This window comes from Aspergillus brunneoviolaceus (assembly GCF_003184695.1).
Source record: "Aspergillus brunneoviolaceus CBS 621.78 unplaced genomic scaffold BO95scaffold_97, whole genome shotgun sequence".
Taxonomy (NCBI): Eukaryota; Fungi; Ascomycota; class Eurotiomycetes; order Eurotiales; family Aspergillaceae; genus Aspergillus; species Aspergillus brunneoviolaceus.
This window is the reverse complement of record NW_020290827.1, coordinates 69,964-95,842: the sequence shown is the minus strand read 5'-3', so window position 1 is coordinate 95,842 and position 25,879 is coordinate 69,964. Positions and strand designations below refer to the sequence as shown.

Genomic DNA, 25,879 nt, shown 5'->3' with positions numbered 1-25,879 from the left:
CTGGGCAAGCAGTAAATAAAGAGTCTAAGGCATAGCACAGACTAATGTACTGGTGTATTCGAGGAGGATTTTGTTGTTATATATCTTTATTTCAGAGGCATTTAAGTAACACCTCATACGTTCTTTTTTTCTGGTTTATTAAATATCCTATAGTCTTCAGAGGAGCATTGACTGGAAAGTCGGCTCCGTGCCTGAAGCACATCTCCTAGTCCATGTCAGCAGAAAACGCCGCCAGGACGTGCATTCAATGGTCTTCGCGTAGATGACGAAGCAGAAAACGCCAGGCATAAAACGACTGGCCACAGAGCTCACAGTAGGGCTGCTCACCGTTGTGATAAATCGTCAGATGATTCAAGACTCGCGAGTAGTCAAAGGGACCGGCGGCGCAGCGGGGGCAGTAGTACTCACCATCCTCGGCTGACTGGTATGTACTCCCGGCATTTCGGGGACTATGAGAGTCCCTGGCCGCGGAACGGGGATCATCCCGTTGACGATAGGAGGTGCCAGCCGTAGGCAGTTCCCGGTCAAAATGCGCCGCTCGGCAGTGTCTCATCAAGCTCTCTTCAGTCGGCAAGCTATGACCGCAGTAAGGGCAGGAGAAGCAGGTACCTGATTCCTGCAAGTGCTGGCTCTCATGCACATTACCATAATGGCGGTAGAAGCTGGAGTTGTTGGTTGTCGTGTAGGCGCACTGCTGCCCATTAGGCAAGAGGCCCCCCTCGCAGATGAAGGTTCGACCTTCCATCCGATATTGATACCGTCCCGAGGTTCTTTCTTGCCGGAAACGGGGGCGAGAGGTCTCGTACCAGGGTCTGCCGCAACCCGGGCAGCCGAAAGGCAGGGGAGCCCCGCGGTCGGCCTCCTGGCGCCGGAGCTGGTCGATGCAATCCTGGTGGTAACTCTGCTCACAGTCCGAGCACTTAAACACTTCGAGACGGGCGCGGCCAAGTAGCTCTTCCCCACATAGGCCACACCATTCGCGGTTCTGGCTCCTCCGGAGAGTCAAGTAGGCCCGAACCGGCAAATCATCACCGCCTCGCAGTCGTCGTAGGGCGTTCTGTGAAGCCATCTTGTTGGAAGGATCCGTGCGGAACTTGGGATAATGCAGAACAGTACGTACGGTTGGGCAATTCCAAGGTCGTTGACGATCTCGAGGGTGGTGGTGATGAGCATATAGGAAAGGTCAAGAGGGGGTTTATATACTCCACCTCAACGCATGTGTCAGTGGATGAGATCCGCATACTCTCCATCAAGATCCTTTGACCTGGTCTTATCGGCTTTCTCCATGAGTATCTTCATTCTGAGATAATGAGCGGTCATGATCCTTTCCTTCAGAAGTCCACGGAATATTTCGTATTGCAGGCTTGTAGACAAGGGACTCTTTGTCAATCTCAATCCGAATCAGGGCACTCAATTACGTACGACAATCGAGCAGCAGACATAAAGAACAATCACTTTCTGCATTCTCATTGTTGTTGCGAAGAGGTGAGGCCACCAGCCAAGACGCCGCCTCGGGGAATCTCTTTGCCTACCTACCAGTTTATAGTGAGCCGATAGTCGCGAGACATGAATACTACATCCATGGCCTGGACATCCAGCTGCAGAACACAGCATCGATATCATGACGCCCTACCACGAAGGCTTCGAACTCACCGCGCAGGAGCACCGGCCACTCTCCGACTATGGAACCAAGACCCTCCGGTTGCGGGTGGCCCAAGGGCTGCAGGTTGGGATTGGACTTGCCTCCCAGGTGATGTTGGTCCAAGAGATAAGAGACAAGAGTCATGGTCCTCACGGTCATGAGGAGGCGAGTCACGCTAGCGAGGGCCAGCTGGGCCCAAAGATGGTTGCCAAGCTGTTTGATGCGAAATACCTTGACCCTTACGACCACCCCCCCAGCTATGCGAATCGCCAGTATGTGCGGGAAACTTCAGCCTACCGTTATCTGATCCGCCACGGCCTGGGGAAGCATATTCCAAAGTTTTATGGCTCGTGGTCTACGATGATCGCGGACACCCAAGGTCGGCAGCGATCAGTCCAGCTGGTCCTGGCCGAGTACATCGAAGGGATGGATATGGCGCACCTGCGGCCGGCGGACTTCTCGACAGAAGAACGCAAGGATCTGATACGGCAGGTGTTAGAAGCCGAGACGTGCTTCTATGCCCTAGACTTGAGCCATGGCGACTTGTTCCCGCGGAATGTCATAGTGACTGAGACGCGGCGGGTTGTAATCATTGACTTCGGGCTGGCCTCGATTGGTCGCTCTGCCTGCGATATCTACGACTTCGAGGACACCGATGATCTGCTAGATGGAAGATACATCAGCCCTATTGTGCGCTGGTGGCGGACCGATCACGCAAACGACGAGTGGGCCTTGTCCGGTTGGATTACCTGGAGCTGGAATCAGTGGCTGGCCGACACTTGGACTACCGATATTCCCGACATCACGCCGGCCATGCTGAAGTGGCTTCCGTATTCTGAGCGTCAGAAGCCCTTCTTCTATTTTTTGTTCCATGGGTGTGATCGAACAGCGCCCAACTGGTACGTTGCCTATAAAGACCAGACGCCTTTTTAGGTGTTCCTTTTTGGGTAGGTATCATGGGCATACCTCATTTCATTGTCCCGATCCAGAATGGCTGAACACCATTGCTATTAGCAGCCTATAGCAAGTCCAGAAGAAATTTAAAGCCTGCTCTGCAAGAGCGTTTTAGCATGATATTGCATTAATCTACCATCACATTGAACCTCGGGGGGAAGAAACCTTGTTCAAGATGGAAGCCCTCACTCAACCCCATGGGCCCATCCATTTGTCCTACTTGAGTACTGTAAACGAGCTAGGTACTCATAGTAACTGCGGGCCAAGAGTACTTTTACCTTGATCTCTCGACTCCATGCCTGCCAAGCATGATGATCCCCACTGTAAATGGAATGCGGCGTGGGGGTGCCAAGGAACAAGCAGCAGCATTGACCGACATTTCCCCGGATGCAGTCGATCCCTTGACTGGGGACATCCATGCATGTCCCAGAGCACCAAGATAACCAATACATAAATACCCGGCAAAGCACTGCCTCCTTTCCCCCCATCTTCGGCCACCCTCACTTTCATCATCTTCTCATCATGGTCGGGTCGATCCGTCCTGCCGTGGCTCTGGGCCTGTCGACGCTGTGCGTTGGCGTGTCCGTAGTTCACGCGCAGACCACGTTGAAGTCACCAGGTGTGTCATGCCCCAATCCTTACCTAATAATGCCCTGAAGATGCCAGCCTCGGAACCTGAGCTGACTAACCAGCCATCGTCCAGCCATCGTCGCGCAGGGCACCACCTTTGCTCTCAATGGCGACCAGCTCTCCTACCGATTTCACGTCAACCACACCACCGGGGATTTAGTCTCCGACCACTTTGGAGGCCTCGTCACGGGTACAATTCCCTCGCCCCAAGAACCGGCCGTGAATGGGTGGGTGGGAATGCCCGGTCGCATCCGGCGCGAATTCCCCGACCAGGGCCGCGGCGATTTCCGCATTCCCGCCGTGCGCATTCGCCAATCCCCCGGCTATACCGTCACCGATCTGCAGTACACCTCCCACGAGGTGGTCCAGGGCAAACATGCTCTACCGGGGCTGCCGTCGACCTTTGGCACCGCGCAGGAGGCGACCACGCTCGTCGTGCACCTGTACGACAACTATAGCTCCGTCGCGGCGGACTTGTCGTATTCCATCTTTCCCAAATACGACGCCGTGGTGAGGAGTGTCAACATCACCAACCGAGGCCCGGCCAATATCACCATCGAGGCTCTGGCTAGTCTGAGCGTCGACTTTCCTTATGAAGACCTCGACATGATCAGTCTCCGGGGCGACTGGGCCCGAGAGGCACAGGTCCAGCGAAGGAAGGTCGATTATGGTGTCCAAGGGTGGGTCGCGCATTCAGGTTGGCGGTCATCATACTAAACGGAAGAATGATATCAGGTTTGGGAGTAACACGGGTTCCTCCTCCCATCTGCACAACCCCTTTCTCGCCATTGTCGACCCGTCCACGACCGAATCCCAGGGAGAGGCATGGGGCTTCAACCTCATCTACACCGGCTCGTTCTCGGCGGCAGTTGAAAAGGGCTCCCAGGGCTTTACTCGCGCCTTGCTCGGCTTCAGCCCCGACCGGCTCTCCTGGGAGCTGGGTCCGGACGAGACCCTCACCTCCCCCGAGTGCGTTGCCATCTACTCCAAGGAGGGTCTCGGAGGCATGTCTCGCAAATTCCACCGACTGTATCGCAACCACCTGATCAAGAGCAAGTTCGCCACGGCGGATCGTCCGATCCTCCTCAATAGCTGGGAAGGCGTTTACTTTGACTACAATCAAACCAGCATCGAGACTCTCGCGGAAGAATCGGCGGCGCTGGGGGTTCACCTCTTTGTCATGGACGACGGCTGGTTTGGCGACAGATACCCTCGTGTGTCCGACAATGCTGGACTGGGGGATTGGGTGCCCAATCCAGCGCGCTTTCCAGAGGGGTTGTCGCCCGTGGTGCAGGAAATCACCAACCTCACCGTCAACGGGACCGACTCGAAACTACGCTTTGGCATCTGGGTCGAGCCCGAGATGGTCAATCCCAACTCCACGCTCTACCACGAACACCCCGACTGGGTTCTACACGCTGGGCCTTACCCCCGAACGGAACGGCGCAACCAACTCGTCCTCAACTTGGCCCTGCCGGAGGTGCAGGACTTTATCATCGACTTTATGACCAATTTGTTGCAGATTGGCGGCATTTCCTACATCAAATGGGACAACAACCGCGGTTTTCATGAGACTCCCTCTCCATCCAATGACCATAGATACATGCTCGGCTTGTATCGCGTCTTCGATACCATCACCAACCGCTTTCCCGACGTTCTCTGGGAAGGATGCGCCTCGGGCGGCGGTCGCTTCGACGCCGGCATGCTGCAGTACTTCCCCCAGATCTGGACCTCCGACAATACCGACGGCGTGGACCGCATCACCATCCAATTTGGCACCTCGCTGGCCTACCCGCCATCGGCAATGGGCGCACATCTCTCTGCCGTTCCCAATGCCCAAACGGGCCGGACGGTCCCTTTCACCTTTCGCGCGCACGTTGCCATGATGGGTGGTTCCTTCGGTCTGGAACTCGATCCAGCAACCGTGCAGGATGATGCCACGGTTCCGGAGCTGCTCGCGTTGGCCCAAAAGGTCAACCCCTTGGTTCTGACGGGGGACCTGTACCGCCTGCGACTACCAGAGGACTCGCAGTGGCCTGCTGCACTGTTTGTCTCGGAGGGCGGTGCTCAAGCTGCATTGTTTTACTTTCAGCTCAGGCCAAATGTCAATCATGTAGCGCCGTGGGTGAGGCTGCAGGGACTGGATCCGGTAGCAGAGTATACGGTGGATGGGAACGAGAGGTACTCGGGGGCCACGTTGATGAATATGGGGTTGCAATTTACTTTCGAGACGGAGTACGGTAGTCAGGTAGTGTTCTTGGAGAAGCAATGAGGGTTGCTGGCATGATGAGATCATTACACTCTACTAGTCTTAACGATTGCTGTCTTTTGTCTACGGACCTTCCCAGCCAGCATTGCAGTATGGCGAATGGTTTGCTTAAAGGCTGACAAGATATTGTTCCATGTGGGTCATGCACGCGCTCTAGATCATAAGCAAAAATGTGTTTCAGTCACTTCGGCTGACCAGATGCGGCCAGGCGTCGCACCGGGTAGTGAATACGAGGTATACTCATAGCATACATGTGGGATGGGGTCCTTTAGAGCTCTTTAGGGTCATTCCAAGTCAATGACCTTGTTCCTATCCGGCCGGGGCCACTTTCTATGTACAGTACTCAAGGCACTACATAGAAGTCTTCCGTGCGACTCAGTTTCGCTGTCGACACTCCGGTTTCTCATTCCTAAAGGGGGCCCTGCCCAGGAGGTCCCGCATCATCGCCTGGGTCATCGGGCTGGTCCTCGTCGCGGCCAGATCGAATAAGCTTCTCATACTCGGTGATCGTCATGGCATACTGCTTATCGATCAGGTCTGCACAGACTTCAATCAATTTTCCATCCCCGAACCCGACGATCCGTCGCAGAGATTCCGCCAGTCCGTGGCACCGAATCCGCATCCAAGTCAAGAAGTCCTGCATCTCGTGGCAAAATTGAGCCGCGCATAGTCCCTCTTTCTGTGCTCGTTCATCAGTCCCGTTCCACGTCCTCACCCGCGCGCGCGAAGGCATCAGCCTACCTCATTCGAAATGACCTTGAGCAAGTGGCCAAACACTGGCTTCATGGGCAGGGCATTCTTGGTCAGCTTGGTGCTGCGGATGGGGTCCAGAACCTCTAGGGCGTCTGCCTCAGCCGTGGCCTGGGTCACGATGTTCTCGATGTCCTGGGTCAATTGCCGGATGGTCTGTCGGGTCTCAGGCGTGATTTGCGACATTTCGAGGGTGCGGTCAAGCTTGATGCCAGCGATTCCAAGTCTCTGCAACGTCTTGACGAGGGGGAGGAATCCTCCGCTGGGTGGAACCCCATCATCTGAGTCGGGGTCGCTTGGTTCGCCCGGCAAAGCCAGAACGGAGCTGAACAAGGTAGACACCAAAGTCAAGAGAGTGAGGATCAGATGCTTCATGAGCATTTTGATGGCGGCCCAGACTTAGATCGTGTAGAAGAGTCAGGATAAGGACAAGAAGTGTCCTTCGATCCGGCCGTGATGCATGATATATAGTGGTCTTCGGCCGGACTTACCCAATCTATGGACATCAATCTATCGGTCCGGAGTTTCCCATGAGAGCCACATGGGACACAAAGCACCTGGCTCTCGATTACCGATGTGATTTGAACGGGACATGTGTCACTACCGACGGGTAGCCCCTCGAGCGGAGACACGTTGTGCTGATCTTATACACGGCTTGCTGCAGTACTCTGGTGGCACACGCGGTAAACGGGGATCGGATATAGGATCATTTCTATCGCACTATCTCAAGCGTGATACATCCATCGTTCAAGGTAGTTCTCATCGAGGATTCAAACCCATTCAGCAAAATCATGGCTTCAGCGAAAAGGATTCGGGGTCTCCCCCCAGGGACCCACGCCCGGTCCTTTAAAGAGCCTGCCAGCTTTCCATACATGGGTGATCACTTGATTGTCCTGCAAGATTCGGATGTCATCCAGGGGATTTTCTTCCAGTGCAATGACATCTGCTTCGTACCCTTCCTTCAGCTGGCCCGTCAAGGGAGCCTGTGAACCGACGGACAGCGGGGCATTGGCCGTGGCAGCCTTGATGGCTTGGAGGGGCGTCATGCCTGCCTTCTCGACGGCCAGCTGTAGCTCCAACGCCGTGGGTCCCCCGGGGGCAGTGTCGGTTCCCAGGGCAATGGTGACACCGGCCTTGACCGCTCCTTGGTAGGCTTTCAAATGCGAGTCGGCCAGGGCTCGCAATTTTTGCCACGACTCTTTGGGTAGTCCCTCTCCATGGTTGGCCAGAGCCACCTCAGTCACCGTCCGGGTGGCCACGTACAAGACGCGTTTCTCTTTCATCAACTCAAAGACCTCCTCGTCCGCCTCGGACACATGCTCCAGACTCTTGCAGCCCGCGTGAATGGCCGCCAGAATGCCGGCTTTCCCATGCACATGGGCGGAGACGATGCGGTCCTGGCGGGCGGCTTCCTCCACCATGACTTTCAGCTCCTCGGGGGAGAATTGCGCGCATTTGGGGTTGTCGTCCCGGGACATGACCCCGCCAGAGGCCATGACTTTGATCACCTTCGCCCCCCGACGGAGCTGCAGCCGCACAGCGCGTCGAGCCTCCTCGACCCCGTCCACGATGCACACTGGTCCTGCCCCCCAGTGGCCGGGGCGCGGACTCTGTGCCCCGAAATTTCCCAGCACCTCCCCAGCGGGCAGGCCGAAAATATCCCCATGGCCGGCCGTCTGGCTGATCGCTGCCCCAGCCCCATAGACGTTGGGCCCGACGATCGAGTCATCCTCAATCGCCCGGGCGACCTCGCACCCATACCCGGCCATATCGCGGTAGGAGGTATAGCCACTCTGCAGGGCTTCCCAGCAGCCCCGAGCCAGTCGGGCGCCGGAGGAGGCCGGGTGAGTGGCGAGAAACGCCGTATAGTCATTGTAGTATTGGTCCTCCCCCCCAAAGTGCATGTGGCAGTCCCACAGACCAGGCATTAGGACGACGACCTTGTGGCTGGTGTGCGGTCCGCGCAGATATCGCTTGGGGATGTCGGCTCGGGGGCCTACAAAAGCAATGATCTTGTCACTGATGACCAAGGCCGCATCTTCCAGAGGATTTCCGTCTCCAGGGATTAGGAGATTGGCGTTCACGATGGTGACTCGAGGCTGATCGATGGCTCCTGCTCCTGCTTCTGCTTCGGGAGACCGCCGATGGACGTTCATGGAGATTGCGGTCGGTCGCATTGTATAGGCTGAAGCCAGCGCCGCTGAGCCAGTGAGGCGCCGAACCATTTTCACCGATGCGACCTGGACAGCTCATCCATATGGGGTTGACAAACTCCTGGGAGGAGGGGGAGGCAGCATTTGGGGGGTTGTCCTGGCTCCGGTCAGCACCACGTCACGTGATCGCGTCTCCGGACTGCCGTCGGGGGTCCGGAGACCCTCTCCCAGGGTGATTCTCGCCAAGATAAAATGACAAATCAGTAATAGTTGACTAACTAGCTACTATAGACCGGCAGGGATGTAGTCTGGAGAACGTGGGGCGTAAACTGTGGTATGCATCGTTCGGGGAGGGCTGCTATTCCCCACCCTAGCATTGAGGAACTGCTCTTGTGACCGGGCGGAAATACATGTTCGCACTTTAGAAGCTTCGGTTCACAGACGCACGAGATATTTGACATACGTGCTCAACTTACAACAAACGACAAGACATCCCCTACAGTTTCGCCCTCTCCTGGGGATTCAATTCACGACGAACAGGTCCGCCTCGACTGCCGTCTCCCAAGAAGACATCATCGCGTGTGGCGTAATCGGTTCGAAATCTCCATTTCTGCGCCAGATCCTTCGGCAGCCCCTTCCTCAACGCCAGCGACAGGTACTCGCCCAGGACGGGGAGGAACTTGAATCCACTAGTGGAGATGGTCAGCCGAAACCTAATTCCCCGGTGATGTTCGTGCTTGAATAGCCCTGAACTTACTGTCCACTGCCCGCTCCCCCAATAAACAGATTCTTGTAGTCGGGGTGGTAGTCCATGATGAAGTCCCCGGTGGGCGTATCGGTGTACCAACACAGGGCCAGCTTCTCGAAGGGTCGATCGGCCAGCTCGGGGAGAATCTCGCGCAATCCGTCGCGCAACCGGACCTCCCCATCGGCGGGCACGAAGTTGCGGCGCTCGCGGGGCGGAATCAGGGGGGGCGCCGAGACATTCGCCTGGTTGGAAAGGACTTCCTCCTGGCCCGGCGTGCGGGTGTAGCCCCATCCGTGGACGGCGAATTTGAGGATGCCCGTCTCCTCATGAGGGGGGAAATTGAACCAACCCGTGGAGAAGTTGGCATACATGGGGAGGTCCTTGTACTTGGCCAGTTCCTCCGGGGTCAGGCGCAGATAGGCGACGACCTGTCCGGTGGTCAGGGTGGAATTATACATGGGGACCAGGCTCGAGGCCCAGGCCCCGGCCGTGAGGAGGAAGCAGTCGCCCTCGATGGGACTGCCGACCAGCGTCCGCACGGCCTTGATCTCGTGGGCGGCATCGGTCTCCAAGCCGACCACCGTGCCTCTGCGACCGCACACAAATGAGACTCCCAGCTCGATACAGTCGTCCCGAATCTGCGTGATGGCCTTGTTGGCATCGGCCCAGCCGGCCTGGGTGTTGAGATAGCCATTGAACGGGGGAGCGGCCAACGCGCCACTGAGGACGGGGTGGATCTGCTTGGTGGCGTGGACATCGTCGAGCCGGGTGAAGGGCAACTGCCGGCGGGTTAGGGCTGCGGTGGTGCTGGCAATCCAGGCCTGGCCGTGGGCACTGGTGTTGCCCGTCAGGATGAAGGGGGCGGGATAGAAGATGCCCTGGTACCGGGGCTTGGTCCACTCCAGATAGGCCTCATGGGAGATGCGCAGATAGTCATCGTCCGCATAGTCGAAGCGGATCATGCGTGAGATGTCGGAGCTGGAGCCATCGGCCACGGGGGGCAGCGAGCGATCCAGCACCAGCACCTGGCGATATCCCTCCAACGCCAGTTGACGGGCGGCCGCCAGACCAAACACGCCCGCCCCTACGATGACAATGCGACTGTCTTTGTTGTTCATGGTGGTGATGATGGTGGTGCAAGATCGGGGAGGAGAATTACCGGACGTTATCTGATTGATGTCAGACTTTTTTTTTTTTTTTTTTTTTGATTTGTCATTTTTCCCTCCCCCACACTCTGAGGGGAATTCCCCCATGGTTCCCTCCCGACTGGTTCTGATTCCCCCATCGGCTGTTGTGTTGCCCCGTTGCCCCACCCGCTTTTGCCGACCGACCGATCGATCCGCCTCCATAAGAACGGGAGGACTGCATCGATATCTACCAATATTCAAATTCGATGGAACGGTGTATATAGTGAATATAGTAAATAAAATACCTAGTACTCCAATGTCGCCAAGGTCGTGGCCCCCATCAAACTGGCTTAGTGCAGCGTTCAACACGTTCGTGGCCTCGTCAGCAGTGAGCACTTCTCTCGACGAGGGGCCGGGTCCGATGTCGGATCGAAGTGGGAATTGTGAAGTGATGGAAGGTTGTACCGGTCAGGTGAGGTAGTCCGCCAGTTGCCCTAACAAGGGGGAATAAACATGAATAAAATCTACAGTGTATCATGGGTACATTCTGGTGCATTCTTTTGTGTATGCAAGTTGTACGGAGCGGGGTGTCGCTTGCTGACTTATGCTTCAACTTGCATCAATCTGTGCTTAGGTAGGATACATACCTTAACTTACATTTGAGAGAACTTGTGCAATTGTTACTGGACTCGACCGACTCGTCTGCCAAAGGCCCACTGGCAAAGAGTTCTTCAGCACTGGCTTGAGTAGCTTGGACTTTGTGGCAATTGATACTACCGTGTTAAGAGACAAAATGAGATTCAGCTATGAAACCTGCGCATGCCCCTCCATCTGGTTGACCTTTCTTTTCTCCCCCGTTTATCGACTACCTGATTCATGCTAGCAGCGGATTATGTGGGGTTGAATTGTACCATGTCCTAGTACGAGCAACTGCCCTCCTGCTCCTCCGACCAGGGTTGTTGCCACTGAGGCACACTTCCCTCTTCCCAGCCCCCAGTCGGCCAAGATTTGACGGAGGAGGTCTTGGAGTGACCCTGAGTGGCGAGAGTGGTCCGTTGACCGGCGGCGGTAGCCCAGCTAGGAGGCTGGCTGGTGGAACTGGAAGAGGCCACCTTGGCCTCTGTGGCGACAGGAGCAACGGAACTGACCACGGCCGTGTGAGCAACGCTGGTCTCTGCAGCTGCAGCTGCAGCTGCGATGGTCTCCACAAAGACAGCAGCCGCACTGGAAGTAGCAGCAGCCGCGGCTTGAGTAGTAGAGACACTGGCAACCGTGCTAGAAGCAGCAACAGCACTCGACGAGCTGCTGGAGCTGGAGCTGGAGCTGGAGCTGGAGCTGCCGCTAGGAGACATGCAGGCAAAGCTGATCTGCTTGGTGAACTTGGAAGAGTCGGCCTCATACACCACCACGGACAGATCCCAGTCCATGCTCACATACGGCCAGCAAATGCGACCGTCGGACATGGTCACCATGTCACCCGCAATGTAGACATCGGTGCTGGAGAAAGCATCTCCCACTTTCTGTCCACTCGCATCCACCTGCTGGAAGTAGGTGCCGGCGAATTTGCCCTGGCAGCCCATGGCAATGTAGTCACAGCTCGGATCGGAAATCTCCTCCCAGGTGATCAGGGCCGAGCTGTTCCCAAAAGTGGCGGTATGGGCGTTGGAGCAGTCGTTGGAGCCCGAGGTGACCCAGGTCACTTGGCTGTCCCCATCCTCGGCGCCCACAGTTGAGGTCGCCTGGGCGCCCACCTTGGTGTACTTGTCGGAGAAGAGCGCCAGGGCGACGTTGCGGGGGTTGGTACGGTTGTTGACGTGGGTGTATCCATCGCCCATCCAGCTGTTTTCCGTCACATCGATCGCACCCCGCGACACCCAGGTGAAGATGTAGCGGCTGCTGTCGGCAAAGCGCGCCAGGCCACTGTAGCTGCCGGACATCCCACCCATGGGCTCGCCCGAGGCCCCGTTGGTGGTGTTTTCGTTGGAGATCTTGACCCCGTTGTTGGTCATGCCCTGAGTCTGGGTGTTGAGCCAGATGGCACCCTGGTCCTCCGCACAGATACTGGCGAAGGGAGGCTCGTCGGCCGCCTCGAAGGCAATGCCGGTGTTGTGACTGCAGCCCCAGGCGCTGGAGGCCCCACTGATGTCCAACAAAGTTCCGTTGGTGGCCACGTACTCGATGCTGTCGCCGTAGTGGCCCTCGGCCCAGCCGGAGTAGTCACTGACCACAAAGTAGGCCCCGTACATCCCCGCTTCTTCCGAGTAGACCAGGTCGCCGTTCATATCCACCGCCTCGGCCAGACCATCGGAGGCGTGCACGTCGGGGCCACCGAGCCAGGTCTTCCAGGTCTGTTTGCCATTCGTGTAACGGTGCAAGACCGGGACGGGGGTGTCGCTGGGAGGCGCATTGGTGGTGCCAGAGGGCATCACCTCGTTGGTCAACAGAGCGAAGCCGTCATCGTGGGCAACGAGACCACCGGCTACCGTGCGTATTAGCTTGCTTGTATCTTATGTATATCCGCCAGACCCCAGGCTCCAGAATGGCTTACCTTCCTTACCACCACTGACCGTCACGGAAGTGCCCGTGGCCTTGAAAGTGGTAGGGTCCAGCTCGGTGACATGGACGTCGGTTCCGCTCGAATCGAGGTAGGCCAAATAGGCCGTCTTGCCGTTGGGAGAAACCGCAAAAGGAGTCCGACGGTGATGCGCCAAGCTAGTCCAGTAAGCGGCTTCGATCGGGTTGAAGGAGTTGTCGAGTGCCAGCACATCGACATGAGTCTCGAGGTTGGATGCGGTCAAGCCGGCAGAGGCGCCCAGCGCCGCAGAAAGCAAAGAAAGAGTGAAAAGCCCACGCATGATGGAGGGCGGTAGTTGGTGAAGCTGCTGTCTGCAAAAAGAATGGACAGTGGTCTCACCTCGTGGGATCCTAGGCTAGATATACTTGCGGGCAACTGTGCTATCCCTGAACCCACCCCCAGCCAGGTGACCCTGGAAGGGTGCAATGCCGAGTGTGGTGTCAGGGTCTGTCGGAGATTGGCATTGATGGCTCAGGGTGGTTGATGCCTGATATTCTGGTCGTTCATTGGCTCTGGTGGAGTAAATTGACTTGGGTGGAGTCTTGGTTGAGACTTTAAATGGGCATTAATGGGTCTAAATGGGTATAAGAGGGGGAAATGAGGTTTCATGTTAATTCTGCAGCCCGGCCTCGGCCCAGCCCTAAACCAAGACATACTCTCCAACACACCATCCTGCGTGATGGGGAATCAGTCATTCAAACTAGGATAGGTGGTCCCTCGAATCTGCTTCAACAGGCCCCTAGTCTAAATGATTTAGGAGTGCTCATGGGGACTCTCCTGAAGCTGTCACGCAGGACACTCAAGCGCCGTGTGGCCGCGATGAAACTCCCGCCGACTGCAACTGAGACACGGCGATTCATGGCATTTCTCGGCGCCTCTGCTTTTGTTTTTTCTTCTTTCTTTTTCCTTTTTCCCCTCTTTTCTCTTTTGTCCCCTTCTTTCTTTGTCGTCCTGCTCGCCCGCTATACCCTGGCTTGGTCAGATTGAATTCAGAGCTTAAGGTTAAGGTTGCTGCGGATCAGCATGAGATCAGCAAGACGTGGCAACTTACCCATACTTCCTGGGCGTACTGTACCATATGTACCGTAGTACTACCCTCCATTTCTGGTCTGACATTCGATCTGAAATGCAATGGCAGAACAGTCAATACCACCCGCTGCTCCTGCTGGGACACTAGCCATGAGGAGAGCATTGAACACGGGGACAGCCCGATCTTTGCAGACATGTGTGCCTTTGTGCCTGATCAGGCCGCGGCATGCTTGGCGTCGTTGATGCCTGAGGCGACGATGGTTCTCGGGAAGATCCGACTTGGCAATGGCGATCGGTGTGACCAGCGAATCCATCGAAACCATCGAAACCATCGATCTCGATTCACTTCCATCCTCAAAGCTGTGAGTATGTTTGGGATAAAATTCATGATCAAAAGCCCATTGAGGCAGTGGAAGTGACCAGACTAGTTCCTAAGAAGGTTCTGCAAGGTTCCCCTCCGCTTCGCCTCCCACCAACGGCCAACCTCGGTCGTGCTCCACCCGGAAAAAGTCACTCCAGGCGAGGATGACGCGGCAGGCAACAAAGTTTTATCCTCTCGACGAAAGCCGACAAAGGCTCGGCCACATGGCCCGGAGTCAGTCAGGTCGGGCACGAGTACTAGAGTACTAGAGTACTAGACTAGGCTGGCCAAGCTTTTTCCGACTGCTTCCGACGACGTCACTCCCTCCAGTTTTTCCATTATATCCCGTCGATGCCCACCTTGGCAAAAGTATCTTGACGCGACACATACCATGCTCACAATGAGGCGCTTGTTTCTGCTCGTGCTGCAGGCGTTCACGCTCCTGGTCAGCGCCAAATCGATTACTTCCGACCGAACCACGGTTAGCAGCACCTCATCGGCCTCGACTGGCTCGGACATTCTCGTGGTGGTTACCTCGGCCTCGGCGGTGGTGCCCACTGGCAGTTATCTCAGCTACACCACCACTATCACACTGGCCCAGAATCTATCGCTGTCGACGACTGCAGTTGCCAGTACGGTGACCAACTCCACGATTAGCAATGGCACCGCGACAGCAACAGGCACGACTAGTACGACCGACACAGCAGTTCAGCTCAGCGGCACGCGGGTCATGACCAGCAGCAGCAGCACCGCCACGGCCACCACGGCTGCCAACTCACAGCCCTGCAATGGCTACGCCGAATTCTGCAAAAGGAAATACTCCAACATCACGATGGTGACTGCTCACAACAGTCCCTTTGTGAAGAAAAACAATGTCGCCGCCAATCAGGCATACCCGGTCCGCACTCAGCTCGAGGACGGCGTACGCATGGGTCAGTTCTTCGATCCTCGTTGCACACCACGCCTTCACTCACTGTCAGGCAGTCTCCTTTGAAGCACATTACTATCAGGATGACATCTACCTTTGTCATACCTCGTGCGAATTGCTGAACATGGGCACCCTGGAGAGCTACCTCACCAACGTCACCGACTGGGTCAAAGAGAATCCCTATGACGTGGTGACGGTGTTGATTGTCAACTCCGACTACGTGGATCCCTCCAACTTCACGGCTCCCATCCAGAATTCCGGCTTGATCGAGTACGTTTACGAGCCGTGGAAAATCCCGATGAATGTCAGCGACTGGCCGACCCTGTCAGAAATGATTCTGGCCGAGAAGCGCGTGGTCGTGTTCATGGACTATCAGGCCGATCAGAGCTCGATCCCCTACATCCTCGACGAGTTCAGCCAGATGTGGGAGACCCCCTTTTCTCCTCTCAACGCTTCATTCCCTTGCACGGTGCAGCGACCACCGGGGATTACCGCGGCGGAGGCCGAGGAGCGGATGTACATGATCAACCACAACCTCGACATTGAAGTGATGCTGGAGGGAATTGAGATTCTGATCCCAGATACCGCGCAGCTGAACACCACCAATGCTGTATCTGGGTTCGGCAGTCTGGGGCTCATGGCCAACAATTGCCGGGGTAAGTTTGGGACTCGAATCATCCTGCGGTGCACTCATGATAACACTGACCTGGGATATGTATTGTGGCAGCCACATGGGATCGTCCCCCCAACTTTCTCCTAGTCGATTACTACAATGATGGCAACTTTCCTGGATCGGTCTTCGAGGTTGCAGCCCAGATGAACAATGTCACGTATAATGGCAAGTGCTGTGGAGCTACGAGTGCGGCTGCGCACCGGGTCAGGGCTGCAGGTGTAGGGATTTTGGTGCTGATGTTCTGGGCCGGAGTGGCCTTTGTATGAGATTTGCTACAATAATCAACTTGATAAACTTTTAAACACGAGAGAGATTAAAATTAGTAGCTGATCCGCTTACACCTTCCCTGTTCATCCTTCAGTATCCTTGTCCGAAACGAGGGAATGAATGTGCTCCCGGCAACGTCCGACTAAACCCCAACCCCTCTCCTCCATGGCTCGAGTTCGCTCATCCAGCCACCGTTCTGCCTTAGTACACACTAACTCCCAGATATTTCTCGAATCTTGACATCGTCCCTGCAGGTATTCAATGGCTAGAACTGTGGCAAGAAGCGAACCGTCGTCACAGTTTGGAAACGTTTGACTCGGCTGAATGCCAGCCTGCTGCCACCAACGCACAAGCTGCTTACGCATCATCGATTCGTCCAGCTCCAATACCTCGAAAAGCTCTGGTGACCATTGCCAGCTTCCGTCAAAGATCTGCAAGTCAATGACGCAATATATCCGTCGACGTGATGCGCTGGGGACAGTCGCAGATTGGGGCACTGGCACGAGGGGACTGCCACCGCCTCGTAGGGTGGGTATCTCGCCACCTTTCGCACCTGCTGGCCCACCCCCTCTTGTGCCACCTCGTACACCATCTCTGGCACCACCCCTCAGAATCCCCGGTGGACCACCTCTCCAAGCTCTCGACATAGCATAACACTTCCTCGGGGAACCAGGCAAGACATGTCCCATCAATGAGTCTGGACCCGTGTCCGGTTGGTGTGGGAGAATCACCACGGCAGTTGAACCAGATGACGAGCATTCTCCTGACAGAAGAGCATTTTCATCGACTGCACGAACGACGTGTGGTGGCCAGAGAGCTGGTACTGGAGACCCAGACGTTTACATTCCTGGATAGCTAGCCTTGACTGAGTCACAGAATTGTAGAGCTGATCATGCTTGTCCTTGGCACGGGCTATCCATCCGCCAGACTCTTCCAGGTCGGTGATTATCTTGCGGGCTGCAAGCTGGTGAATGGTCTCGCCACAACCCACGTCTTCCACGGCAATGTCAAGTGTCAGTGGGCCATGTTTGGAGGAAGCACGAATAGTCAGCGAGCGTGGAGCTCGAGCCGATGTGAGAAGAAGGTAGACCGTGGTGCGAATGAACGGATAGAGGGTTGGCAGGTGCTGTGGAGCTTGAATGATACTCGGAGGCTGCACAACTGGAGGCTCGCTCGATGTGATAGCAGTGTCGAAAATACCCTCAGTTCGGGGTCGAAGAGCAGGATAGGTCTCCGAGGGGAAGGTTCTGGGGTGGTGGTGGTGGTGTCTGGCTCCTGCACTAGCTCCTGCTCTTCATGATCAACCACCTCGAAACCGTCATTCGGCTCGTCGTCGTTGACAGTCAGCGAATAATCATGAATGTGCGGACTCAGAGCCCCTTTGAGCATACGCACAACGGTGCAGTCCAGCTCCTCATTAAGCATGACCGACTGGGCAATCCCATCACCAGCACGTGCAATACCGTTCACAAGGGCATGAGAAGCAGAGGAACCGATGCCCAAAGCAAAGAAGCGAGCTGTGTGGTTAGCAGCAGTAGCACGGATGAAGTCGAATAGCTCTTGCTGTTGGTGAATTTGTCCATCGGTGAGAATCAGAACCTCCAGTTCCCGTCCCTTCAGACGACGCTTCACAACTGCTTGGACAGCAGCCGTCATCTCCGTGCATCCCATGTCCGCATCCAGGCAATCCACCAGGGTCAATGCTTTCTGCAGACCGGGGCCATCGTAGGCCCGACTGCGAGCCCAGAGAAACTGGTGCTAGGTCCCGAAAGAGCAGATGTTGAGATAGGTGCCCACGGGCACCGACTTCAGAAAGACCCGGAGAGCAGACTTTAAGGTTGAGATCTTGTCCCGCATACTGCCACTACGGTCAATCAGGAAAACCACTTCCGGGTCGGACGCAGGGATGTGAAACCGGGGTACAAGGGTAGCCATGATGGCACGCTGGTTGGGGGCGGTGGGATGACATTCGATCAAAGCGCGAGGAACATCTGTCTTATCGGCTTTGATCACCAGGACAAAGTCTCGCTCCAATATATGGCTTTCACTGGCGACATGCAGCGTTGCGAAGGCACAGCTCTTTGCGAATTCGGTACATTCCTCGGGGGTGGATGAAGTCCGGCCCAGTCTGACACGGATGGGATGGCTGGGTGACTGAACCATCCGAATTGCGCTTTCATTCTCCATGACGACGTCTACAACTATTTTGAGGCCTTTCTTGTCTGTTGGGTTGATCAGAGTAGACACGACCTGATCCACCCTATACCCATAACGAGGTGCAATACCATTTGGCAATGTGTATCGAATGCCCTCGGTTTGCGCGTCGGTCTTCAGCTCCCCCACAGCAGTGATGCTCACTGTGATGGTCTCCCGAGGAGGGACATTGCCCAGCCGCAGTATAAAGATGTCCGAGTCTTGACTGGACTGGTCAAGCACCCCAGCCGAGGCGCCACGCGAGACGGCTGTGTGGTAGTCTTGGCTGGCTTGCTCTTTGGTCTTGACCTCGCTGCGCAAGACTCGATCGCCCACCTGGCATCGAAATCCGACGATACTGACCCCGTCGAAGAGTGGGAACCGATAGCAGACCTCGTGAAGCAGCCCAGGTCCCGAGTTTTTGAATGTTTGGGTCAGAGTTGTGCACGAGCTGGTGCCTCGTAGGATTGCGTGGGCTTGAAGGCCAACCTGTGGGATATACCTCAAGGCGTAAGTATCGCGCTCAAAATAGCAACAACCGCAGATTTTATTCATTGCGCCATGGTGTATCCAAGCAGCTTAACTGTTGACGAAGCTTGTGCTGGATTAACTGGTTTGGTATTATGGACGTGGTTCGCGTGGGCGTCTTCCATTTATGTATAAATATTGCCTGATAGGGGGAGTTACTGACTCATTCAGAGGCCACATCTGTCCCCTTGGTTTACGGGTGATGGTAAACATCACAGGACTCGCATTCCATGGTAAATGCTTTGCTACCCAAGGTAGCTGACACCGAAACACGCCTCCGATCACGGTCATTGTGTCATGTCCAGCGGGCTGAGTGACTCACGCACAAAACCTTACTAGCTTCAGATGATCAGAAAACGACAATCCGACGCTCTGGACCGGGCGAATTGAATCCAGGTCACATCGGGACTCAACTTTGTTTCCCAGTATGTCTTCAAAAAGGCCAGCACGCGGTCGCGGTCCAGCCGGCCACTGATCTGCATCACGGCCAGCATCGCACGTTCCACCGTCGCCTGTTTGGCGGGACATCCTCTGCACTCCGTGCCAGCGATGAAAAGTGGCCAGACCAGATCCTGGGCAAACGACGCGCTGTGTGTCAGACAAGAGACGTGGTCCAGCACTGCGTCACGCGATAGGAGAATGCACGGTTCCTCGGCAGAACTATCCCCGAGGACCCGATGACTATATATCAAGCACGCATGGTAGTACATGGAGGAGAGATGGTCGAAATCTCGCTGTGCGTCAGCCGACCGAAATTGAATACGCTGGCTGAGCAGCAAGGTCCTGGATTTCGCCGCATCGATCTCCTCCATCATATCCTCCAGTGTGGGCAGGATAGCGTCGGGGTTCCCAGCGTGCTTCTCCCGCTCAGCACGAGTGACCGTCTGCATGACTTGAACAAAGTCGCTGAATACAGTTAACGTATCGTGGGTTTGAATTGTTTTCGAGGTTTCCTCCGAAGGGTCGAAAGTCGTCAGCCCCATGAACACTGAAGAATAGTAGTACTCATAGAGCAGAAAAACATCCACTTGGTCTTCCACATTGCGACGAGCGACGGCCTGGGACATCCATTGGATGACCGCGCGCGCCCCTTGAATGTGTACTCGCCAACGCGCATCTTCTGCCGTGAGCAGCTCCACGTTGTACAAAAGCAGAATTGCGGCGAGAATACATCGTACTTGGTGGGTATGCCCGGGCGACCCCGAGCCGTTTCGTGGCAGCATGTCCAGCTGCTGTCCGAGCAACGACAGGGTCTTGCTTTTATAGTCCAACGAAGCAGCCTGCAGGCGGCGCAGGCGGTGCCCGGCCTCATAGCGAAGGATCAAGTCTTCCGATGCCATTGCGAGAACAGAGTTGAGGACTACCGGAGACGAATGCGTCAATTGTATGACGAGGTTTCGCCAGGGGTTGTCGGGCCCATCCACCCATGCAAGCCTTGTCGCGACATGCTGGTCAAAATGAGCTAGCAAGTGGGACAAGAGGGCCTCTGCCGGACTCTCTGGTTGAATGTAGATTTCCGATCCCGTCAGCTCCGCATTCTGCAGCTGATAGTGATGCGGAGTGCGACATTCCCTGCGCTCTTCTTCCTCGTTCTCATTCTTCCTAGGCACAGGAAGTGCCTGGCCGCTTAGTTTGCCTCGACTGGCCACCCCTTGGACCCATTTGAACACCGGCCCATAGCCGGGACAGTCATAATTACGCGAGATGCATTTTCGGCACTTGGGCAAACTCCGGTCACATTGGATCCGTCGCGACTTGCACCTGGAACAGTCTGGAGGTCCGCCCTTTTGTGGTTAGTGTGGCTGTAGGGGAAGATGCCAGCTGCGGGAGACGACTGACCTTTGTCGGACGCAGTGCTTGGGGGTAAATGACTAAAGACGCCTAGCATCAGGCGGGATGCGGGAGATGGAATTCGATCAATCTGAGGGATATCTAGCTAGTTAGTCGGTTGGTTGTAGATGCCAGGTTGACGTCAAGGTTGGACGCTCAAATTTTTGCTGGGTCATGTGACCCACACGTGATCGGGCGGGGTGATTGTATATTCTGTCTATTTTGTATATCTCGTGGTCCCAGCAACATTACTATACTCGGCGAATAAGAGCTGATGAATGTGGTGAATGCTATCAATCTCATAAGTTGAAGATAGCTAACCAATACTTCTGACAAGGTCCCTATCCCACTACCGCCGTCTGGGTGATCCCATTCAACAAGTAGCCCTGTTCCTCCCACCCTTGCAGCGCCATCCCATACAATCGACTTTGTTCATCTCGTGAAGATGCCCCGTGAGTCTTGCCACGGCGGACCCGCGAGCTGTCACACTCCACCAGCGAGATTTCGTCATCCTCCGGAGCGGCGGCCATCTCATACGTGCGATACTCGGTGTTGGCCCAGCCCGTCCCTTCGTACACACAACTGTCTTCCCAATCCTCGGTCAGGAAGTGTAAGAAGGCCCCATGGGTGACTACCACCACCTCCTTTTCTGGCCTCTCATAGAGCCACCGCCGGGCGGCACGAGCCCGCTCCTGAATCGCTTCTCTGGTGGGCTTGTATCGTCCGTCCTAGATATGATAGGCGTCCCAAGGTCAGCCTCAACGGGTCTCTCTGGCACCCATCGGGTGTACTATACTGCTGTTCTACTCACCTTGCTCGTCCACCCGTCCTCCACATGGCTCCAATCTATGTGAGCGCCCAAGTCCTCCGTTTTCGCTTGAAGTGCGGTCACTTCGCTTCCAATGTCGCAGGGGAAGCTGCTGATCTCCTGGAGATCCGGCAGTGCCACCAACCTGGAGTCCGGGAGACGATCAAACAGCGGCTGGAAGCTCTCCACTGCAGTCGCGATGGCACGATGCATGGGCGACGATACGACAAGTTCAACGCTGGGATGCGAGGGAAAATGCTCTCTGAGCTTGGAGCACTGCTCCCTGCCCTTCGCGGTCAGAGGCGGGTCCTCGAGAGACCAGTAGGCTATGCCGAGATTATGCAAGCCCTAGAGTTGATTGTCGGTCAAGTCAGGAATGGGGGAAGCCAATGGCCATGAATCGCACCTCTGCGTGGCGGACCAAATGGAGTCTGGGAGCCATGTCCAAGTGTGGGAACCCCTGATGGTGGAATTGCCTTCCAAATCGAGCCGTAAAGATAGACGAACCGACCCGTGACAGGAGCAGGCTGGCGGATTTGGGGGAATGGAGAGGGAGACTCAACAAGAACTGAGTTCCAAGGGAAGAGCAGGGCAGGGCAGGGCAGGGCAATGCTTCTGTTATGGAGAGGGGAAGGGGCGCTGGCGGCCTGAAGAAGCGGGCGACGTTCAGGCATCGACGGTGGAGCTGCAAACGATGCAAAAGCTTATTTTTACAGCTTGGCTGCCCTTTCGGGCTTAGTCTGGCTGCCACCCACTATAACCCTGGACGTGCAAGTTATACGTCGATGGCATCAATATCTTACTTATGGGACCATTGGACCATTGGACCATTGTTGCTTCAAATTCTTCTCAAGCACCCATTTTACTGCCAATCTCTTCCATCACCAACATCTATATGTCGACCGAAATGGCCATACCACGTCTCCGCTTAGACACTCCCACTTCGCATGTTATCTTCATCCACCCGGATCGGGGATCATATACTCTGCCTCTGTCTGGGTCGCTCTGGATTTCACCGGATTCCGTCACGAAGGACACCCAAGCCCCTTCAGGGATCACTATCAGTCTATTACGAATTGTGGAAATTGAAGCCAAGGAGTCAGCTCACAGAATCACCGGGGGTCACCGGCGATATTCGCTCCCATTTAAGCGGCGGATGATTTCACCAAGAACCGCTCAGACGACAGCTCAGACATACTGCGAGACCGTGCTCAAGTGTAACCTCTGGTCCTCGCCGGATTTGCTCGCCACGTCTCAGAGTGCAAGAACAGATACTAGTCTCAAGTGTCTCCAGTTTCCCTTTTGTGTACCAGTGCCCGATAACCTTCCTGCTACGACTATCACAGACGTGGGAGCCATCAGCTACGCGATCCGGGCCACGGTGACTCTGGCCTCCGGAGAGTCAGAATTTCTATACAGACCGCTGGGGATCTTCCATCGCCTCTTACAAAGCTCATATCTCACAGCCAAACACATTCGGATGTTTCCTCAGTCTCCTCTCACATTCGACGTCAGCATCACACAGCGGCAACCCAATCACAACACACCTAGGGCTCAGTTCTCCGTGTCACTGCTGGTCCAGAATCTCTACGCACTCGGAGACCGAGCGGGAGAAGCGAAATATGTGATAGTCAACGCAGTTAAGTGGGAAGTGGGAGAAGAAGCTGTTATCACAGAGATCTCCAACGGCGACTGGCAGACAAGCCTCAGTCCTGGTCAGAGGTCGACACGTGCCCTAAGTCGCGGAGAGGTCAAGATCCCGTTATCAAACAGCAACCACCGACACTCAAATTCACTGAGTCGGACGGATGATCGGGCTCAGATCCAATTCGACATTACGATACCACAAGCCATCAATGCTGTGGATAACCTGGACCGAGAGTCCCATTGCCCGAGTCGTGGATGGCTTCATCCGAGTGAGGTCGCCAAGACCCCAGCCATCACCGTCGATCATCACCTCAAGATCGAAGTCATCACGGGCGAGGATATTGTCAATGACCGAACGAATCGTGTATTGGACCGAAGGACTTCGGTCAGGTCCTACGGATCGATCTTTCCACTTCGTATCCATCAGCTAGCTAGTAGCAGTGACAAGTTGCACAGCGACCTGTTCGGCGATGAGCTCCCAGCATTCGAAGTGGCTCAATCGGTCTCGCCGCCCAGCTATGAGGCAGGGTTGTCATACACTTGAATACACTTCGCTTCCTCGACTCCTCCGCTGCCAATTAGACAGTACAGCACAGGAGATTCGTGGATAATGCCTGCTTATATAAGCTATGCCACTATGCCCGGTCTGAGTACGCCGGACTATGAGGTGGGGAATGCCAGGTGGTGATGCAGCAACCCGCCTCCCAAATAGGCATTTAGTCCGTACGAATGGCTCCACCGAGCTTGCTGCCTGGCAGTGGCTGCAGAATCCCGCAGAATCACCAACGTGACGTCGGAGATGCTTGCAGAAAACGGTCTACCGTCCCCCGTGGGCAATTTATGCGGCAGAGCCGGCACGGAGAAGGAAGCACGGCGAGGCCAACGCTTTCCCCACGTGCTTGGCCGATCAGGTACCCTAATCAATCCCCCATCAATGCCCTCCCAACATCATTCCCAAACAGAGGCGCGGACCGAGGCACGTTCGGCCGTAACCTTGATTCTGCATCAAACAAGAATCATGCAAGCTGGAATCTGCAAGGTCCAGCATGCACTTGGGGCCACTGGCCCGAGCCACTCACGACGGCGGGATTACGCCTGACCGCGACTATAAATTCGAGCATATGAGGGCAAACAACAGGACCACAAGCATCAGACGCAAGCGACAACCACTACTATGATGCACCAGTCCACTTTGTTCAAGGGACTCCCCTTGTTGGCGGTTGCAGCCTTGGCCGTGGACTATCCTACTCTGCCTAATGACCTGACCACCCCGTACCAGCAGCGTCTGGCTATCATGGGGCCCACATGTGAGCGCCTCCTCTCCCAACCATAACCCGACAGTCCCTGATCAACCCCTCTGTCTAGCGGTCTCAATTGGATGGAACACCTATGAGAAGCTGAACTCGAGCTGTGTCGAATACGGCACCTCCAGCAGTGACCTGAGCCAGCAGGCCTGCTCGACCAAGTCGACGACCTACTCGACCTCGCGGACTTACTCCAATGCTGTGACTCTGACGGGCCTTACGCCGGGCACTACCTATTACTACAAGATTGTGTCTGGCAATTCCACGGTGGAACAGTTCCTCAGCCCCCGGACCCCGGGGGACAAAACTCCCTTCAATTTCGATGTCGTAATCGACCTGGGAGTGTACGGGGCTGATGGCTACACCCTCTCCAGCGACTCCTCCACAAGCAAGCGAGAGACGCCGTACGTCGAGCCCGACCTCAACCACACCACCATCGGACGATTGGCCGACACATTCGACGACTACGAGCTCGTCATTCACCCCGGCGACTTTGCCTACGCCGACGACTGGTATCTGAAGCTGAAGAACCTGCTGGACGGCAAGGACGCCTATCAAGCCATTCTGGAGCAGTTCTACGACCAGCTCGCTCCGATTGCCGCCGGCAAGCCCTACATGGTCAGTCCGGGGAACCACGAAGCCGACTGCGACGAGCTGTCGTTGCTCATCGATCTCTGCCCGGAGGGGCAACGCAACTTCACCGACTTCATGCACCGGTTTGACGAGACGATGCCGTCGGCCTTCGCCTCGTCCTCCACCAACACCACCGCACAAACCCTGGCTGCGACCGCACGCACGCTCTCCAACCCCCCCTTCTGGTATTCGTTCGAGTACGGCATGGTGCACTTCACCATGATCGATACCGAGACCGACTTCACCGACGCCCCGGACGGCCCGGACGGCTCTGCCGGGCTGGACGGCGGCCCCTTCGGCCAGCCCCAGCAGCAGCTGGCGTTCCTGGAAGCGGACCTGGCCAGTGTCGACCGCAGCGTGACCCCGTGGGTGATCGTGGCGGGTCACCGACCGTGGTATTCCACGGGTGGGTCGAGCAACATCTGCGACGCGTGCCAGGAGGCCTTCGAGGATCTCTTGTACAAGTACGGGGTGGATCTGGGGGTGTTCGGCCACGTGCACAACTCGCAGCGCTTCCAGCCCGTCTACAACGGCACCGCGGATGCCAATGGGCTGAATGACCCGGCGGCGCCCATGTACATCGTCGCCGGTGGAGCGGGCAATATCGAGGGCTTGAGCTCGGTCGGATCCGAGCCCTCGTACACAGCGTTTGTCTACGCCGATGACTACAGTTACAGTACCGTGCGGGTGCTGAACGAGACGCATCTGCAGGTGGACTTCATTCGATCCGAGACGGGCGCAGTTCTGGACTCAAGTGTGCTGTACAAGAGTCATACGGAGCAGTTTGTGGTGCAGTAGAGGAGTTTGAAGGGGGTTGGATGTTTCCCTGG

At 55.9% G+C, this 25,879-nt stretch overlaps 15 protein-coding genes across 15 annotated transcripts; 7 read left to right on the top strand and 8 right to left on the bottom strand.

Moving 5' to 3' along the window:
* Positions 1-244: 244 nt before the first annotated feature.
* On the bottom strand, positions 245-1,069 carry BO95DRAFT_436567 (uncharacterized protein; the record flags this gene model as incomplete). The annotated part of the gene is made up of 1 exon (XM_025585243.1): positions 245-1,069. The coding sequence occupies one exon, from the start codon at positions 1,067-1,069 to the stop codon at positions 245-247; it is 825 nt and encodes a 274-aa protein (XP_025437108.1).
* Positions 1,070-1,621: 552 nt separating this feature from the next.
* On the top strand, positions 1,622-2,575 carry BO95DRAFT_436566 (uncharacterized protein; the record flags this gene model as incomplete). The annotated part of the gene is made up of 1 exon (XM_025585242.1): positions 1,622-2,575. One exon carries the CDS (start codon positions 1,622-1,624, stop codon positions 2,573-2,575), a length of 954 nt encoding a protein of 317 aa, XP_025437107.1.
* Positions 2,576-3,091: 516 nt separating this feature from the next.
* On the top strand, positions 3,092-5,498 carry BO95DRAFT_424501 (alpha-galactosidase; the record flags this gene model as incomplete). The annotated part of the gene is made up of 3 exons (XM_025584676.1): positions 3,092-3,215; positions 3,300-3,906; positions 3,962-5,498. Exons 1-3 carry the CDS (start codon positions 3,119-3,121, stop codon positions 5,496-5,498), a joined length of 2,241 nt encoding a protein of 746 aa, XP_025437106.1. The 5' UTR covers positions 3,092-3,118.
* A 38-nt stretch (positions 5,499-5,536) lies between these two features.
* On the bottom strand, positions 5,537-6,362 carry BO95DRAFT_447764 (uncharacterized protein). The gene has a single exon (XM_025587702.1). It carries the CDS (start codon positions 6,226-6,228, stop codon positions 5,905-5,907), a length of 324 nt encoding a protein of 107 aa, XP_025437105.1. The 5' UTR covers positions 6,229-6,362; the 3' UTR covers positions 5,537-5,904.
* On the top strand, positions 6,116-6,845 carry BO95DRAFT_296386 (uncharacterized protein). Its single transcript, XM_025581749.1, has one exon. It carries the CDS (start codon positions 6,247-6,249, stop codon positions 6,646-6,648), a length of 402 nt encoding a protein of 133 aa, XP_025437104.1. The 5' UTR covers positions 6,116-6,246; the 3' UTR covers positions 6,649-6,845.
* BO95DRAFT_296387 (amidohydrolase) lies at positions 6,846-8,513 on the bottom strand. The gene has a single exon (XM_025581750.1). The coding sequence runs from the start codon at positions 8,468-8,470 to the stop codon at positions 7,043-7,045; it is 1,428 nt and encodes a 475-aa protein (XP_025437103.1). The 5' UTR covers positions 8,471-8,513; the 3' UTR covers positions 6,846-7,042.
* Positions 8,514-8,809: 296 nt separating this feature from the next.
* On the bottom strand, positions 8,810-10,352 carry BO95DRAFT_447762 (FAD dependent oxidoreductase). The gene has a single exon (XM_025587701.1). It carries the CDS (start codon positions 10,262-10,264, stop codon positions 9,152-9,154), a length of 1,113 nt encoding a protein of 370 aa, XP_025437102.1. The 5' UTR covers positions 10,265-10,352; the 3' UTR covers positions 8,810-9,151.
* An 838-nt stretch (positions 10,353-11,190) lies between these two features.
* Positions 11,191-13,128, bottom strand: BO95DRAFT_486122 (uncharacterized protein; the record flags this gene model as incomplete). The annotated part of the gene is made up of 2 exons (XM_025590439.1): positions 11,191-12,752; positions 12,822-13,128. 2 exons carry the CDS (start codon positions 13,126-13,128, stop codon positions 11,191-11,193), a joined length of 1,869 nt encoding a protein of 622 aa, XP_025437101.1.
* Positions 13,129-13,203: 75 nt separating this feature from the next.
* BO95DRAFT_296257 (uncharacterized protein) lies at positions 13,204-13,953 on the top strand. Its single transcript, XM_025581748.1, has one exon. It carries the CDS (start codon positions 13,446-13,448, stop codon positions 13,833-13,835), a length of 390 nt encoding a protein of 129 aa, XP_025437100.1. The 5' UTR covers positions 13,204-13,445; the 3' UTR covers positions 13,836-13,953.
* Positions 13,954-14,611: 658 nt separating this feature from the next.
* On the top strand, positions 14,612-16,119 carry BO95DRAFT_447761 (uncharacterized protein). The gene has a single exon (XM_025587700.1). The coding sequence runs from the start codon at positions 15,111-15,113 to the stop codon at positions 15,924-15,926; it is 816 nt and encodes a 271-aa protein (XP_025437099.1). The 5' UTR covers positions 14,612-15,110; the 3' UTR covers positions 15,927-16,119.
* A 70-nt stretch (positions 16,120-16,189) lies between these two features.
* Positions 16,190-18,854, bottom strand: BO95DRAFT_457302 (VIT and vWA domain-containing protein; the record flags this gene model as incomplete). The annotated part of the gene is made up of 4 exons (XM_025588467.1): positions 16,190-16,766; positions 16,838-17,274; positions 17,307-17,864; positions 17,904-18,854. 4 exons carry the CDS (start codon positions 18,852-18,854, stop codon positions 16,190-16,192), a joined length of 2,523 nt encoding a protein of 840 aa, XP_025437098.1.
* A 314-nt stretch (positions 18,855-19,168) lies between these two features.
* Positions 19,169-20,767, bottom strand: BO95DRAFT_424482 (Zn(II)2Cys6 transcription factor; the record flags this gene model as incomplete). Its single annotated transcript, XM_025584675.1, has 2 exons — positions 20,667-20,767; positions 19,169-20,598 (listed from the first exon to the last, which is right to left on the bottom strand). The coding sequence occupies exons 1-2, from the start codon at positions 20,713-20,715 to the stop codon at positions 19,169-19,171; spliced, it is 1,479 nt and encodes a 492-aa protein (XP_025437097.1). The 5' UTR covers positions 20,716-20,767.
* A 229-nt stretch (positions 20,768-20,996) lies between these two features.
* On the bottom strand, positions 20,997-22,022 carry BO95DRAFT_447759 (uncharacterized protein; the record flags this gene model as incomplete). Its single annotated transcript, XM_025587699.1, has 2 exons — positions 21,469-22,022; positions 20,997-21,385 (listed from the first exon to the last, which is right to left on the bottom strand). Exons 1-2 carry the CDS (start codon positions 21,676-21,678, stop codon positions 20,999-21,001), a joined length of 597 nt encoding a protein of 198 aa, XP_025437096.1. The 5' UTR covers positions 21,679-22,022.
* Positions 22,023-22,372: 350 nt separating this feature from the next.
* BO95DRAFT_468651 (uncharacterized protein) lies at positions 22,373-23,656 on the top strand (the record flags this gene model as incomplete). Its single annotated transcript, XM_025589377.1, has 1 exon — positions 22,373-23,656. The coding sequence occupies one exon, from the start codon at positions 22,373-22,375 to the stop codon at positions 23,654-23,656; it is 1,284 nt and encodes a 427-aa protein (XP_025437095.1).
* A 630-nt stretch (positions 23,657-24,286) lies between these two features.
* On the top strand, positions 24,287-25,847 carry BO95DRAFT_468650 (metallophosphoesterase family protein; the record flags this gene model as incomplete). Its single annotated transcript, XM_025589376.1, has 2 exons — positions 24,287-24,419; positions 24,478-25,847. The coding sequence occupies 2 exons, from the start codon at positions 24,287-24,289 to the stop codon at positions 25,845-25,847; spliced, it is 1,503 nt and encodes a 500-aa protein (XP_025437094.1).
* Positions 25,848-25,879: the final 32 nt, after the last annotated feature.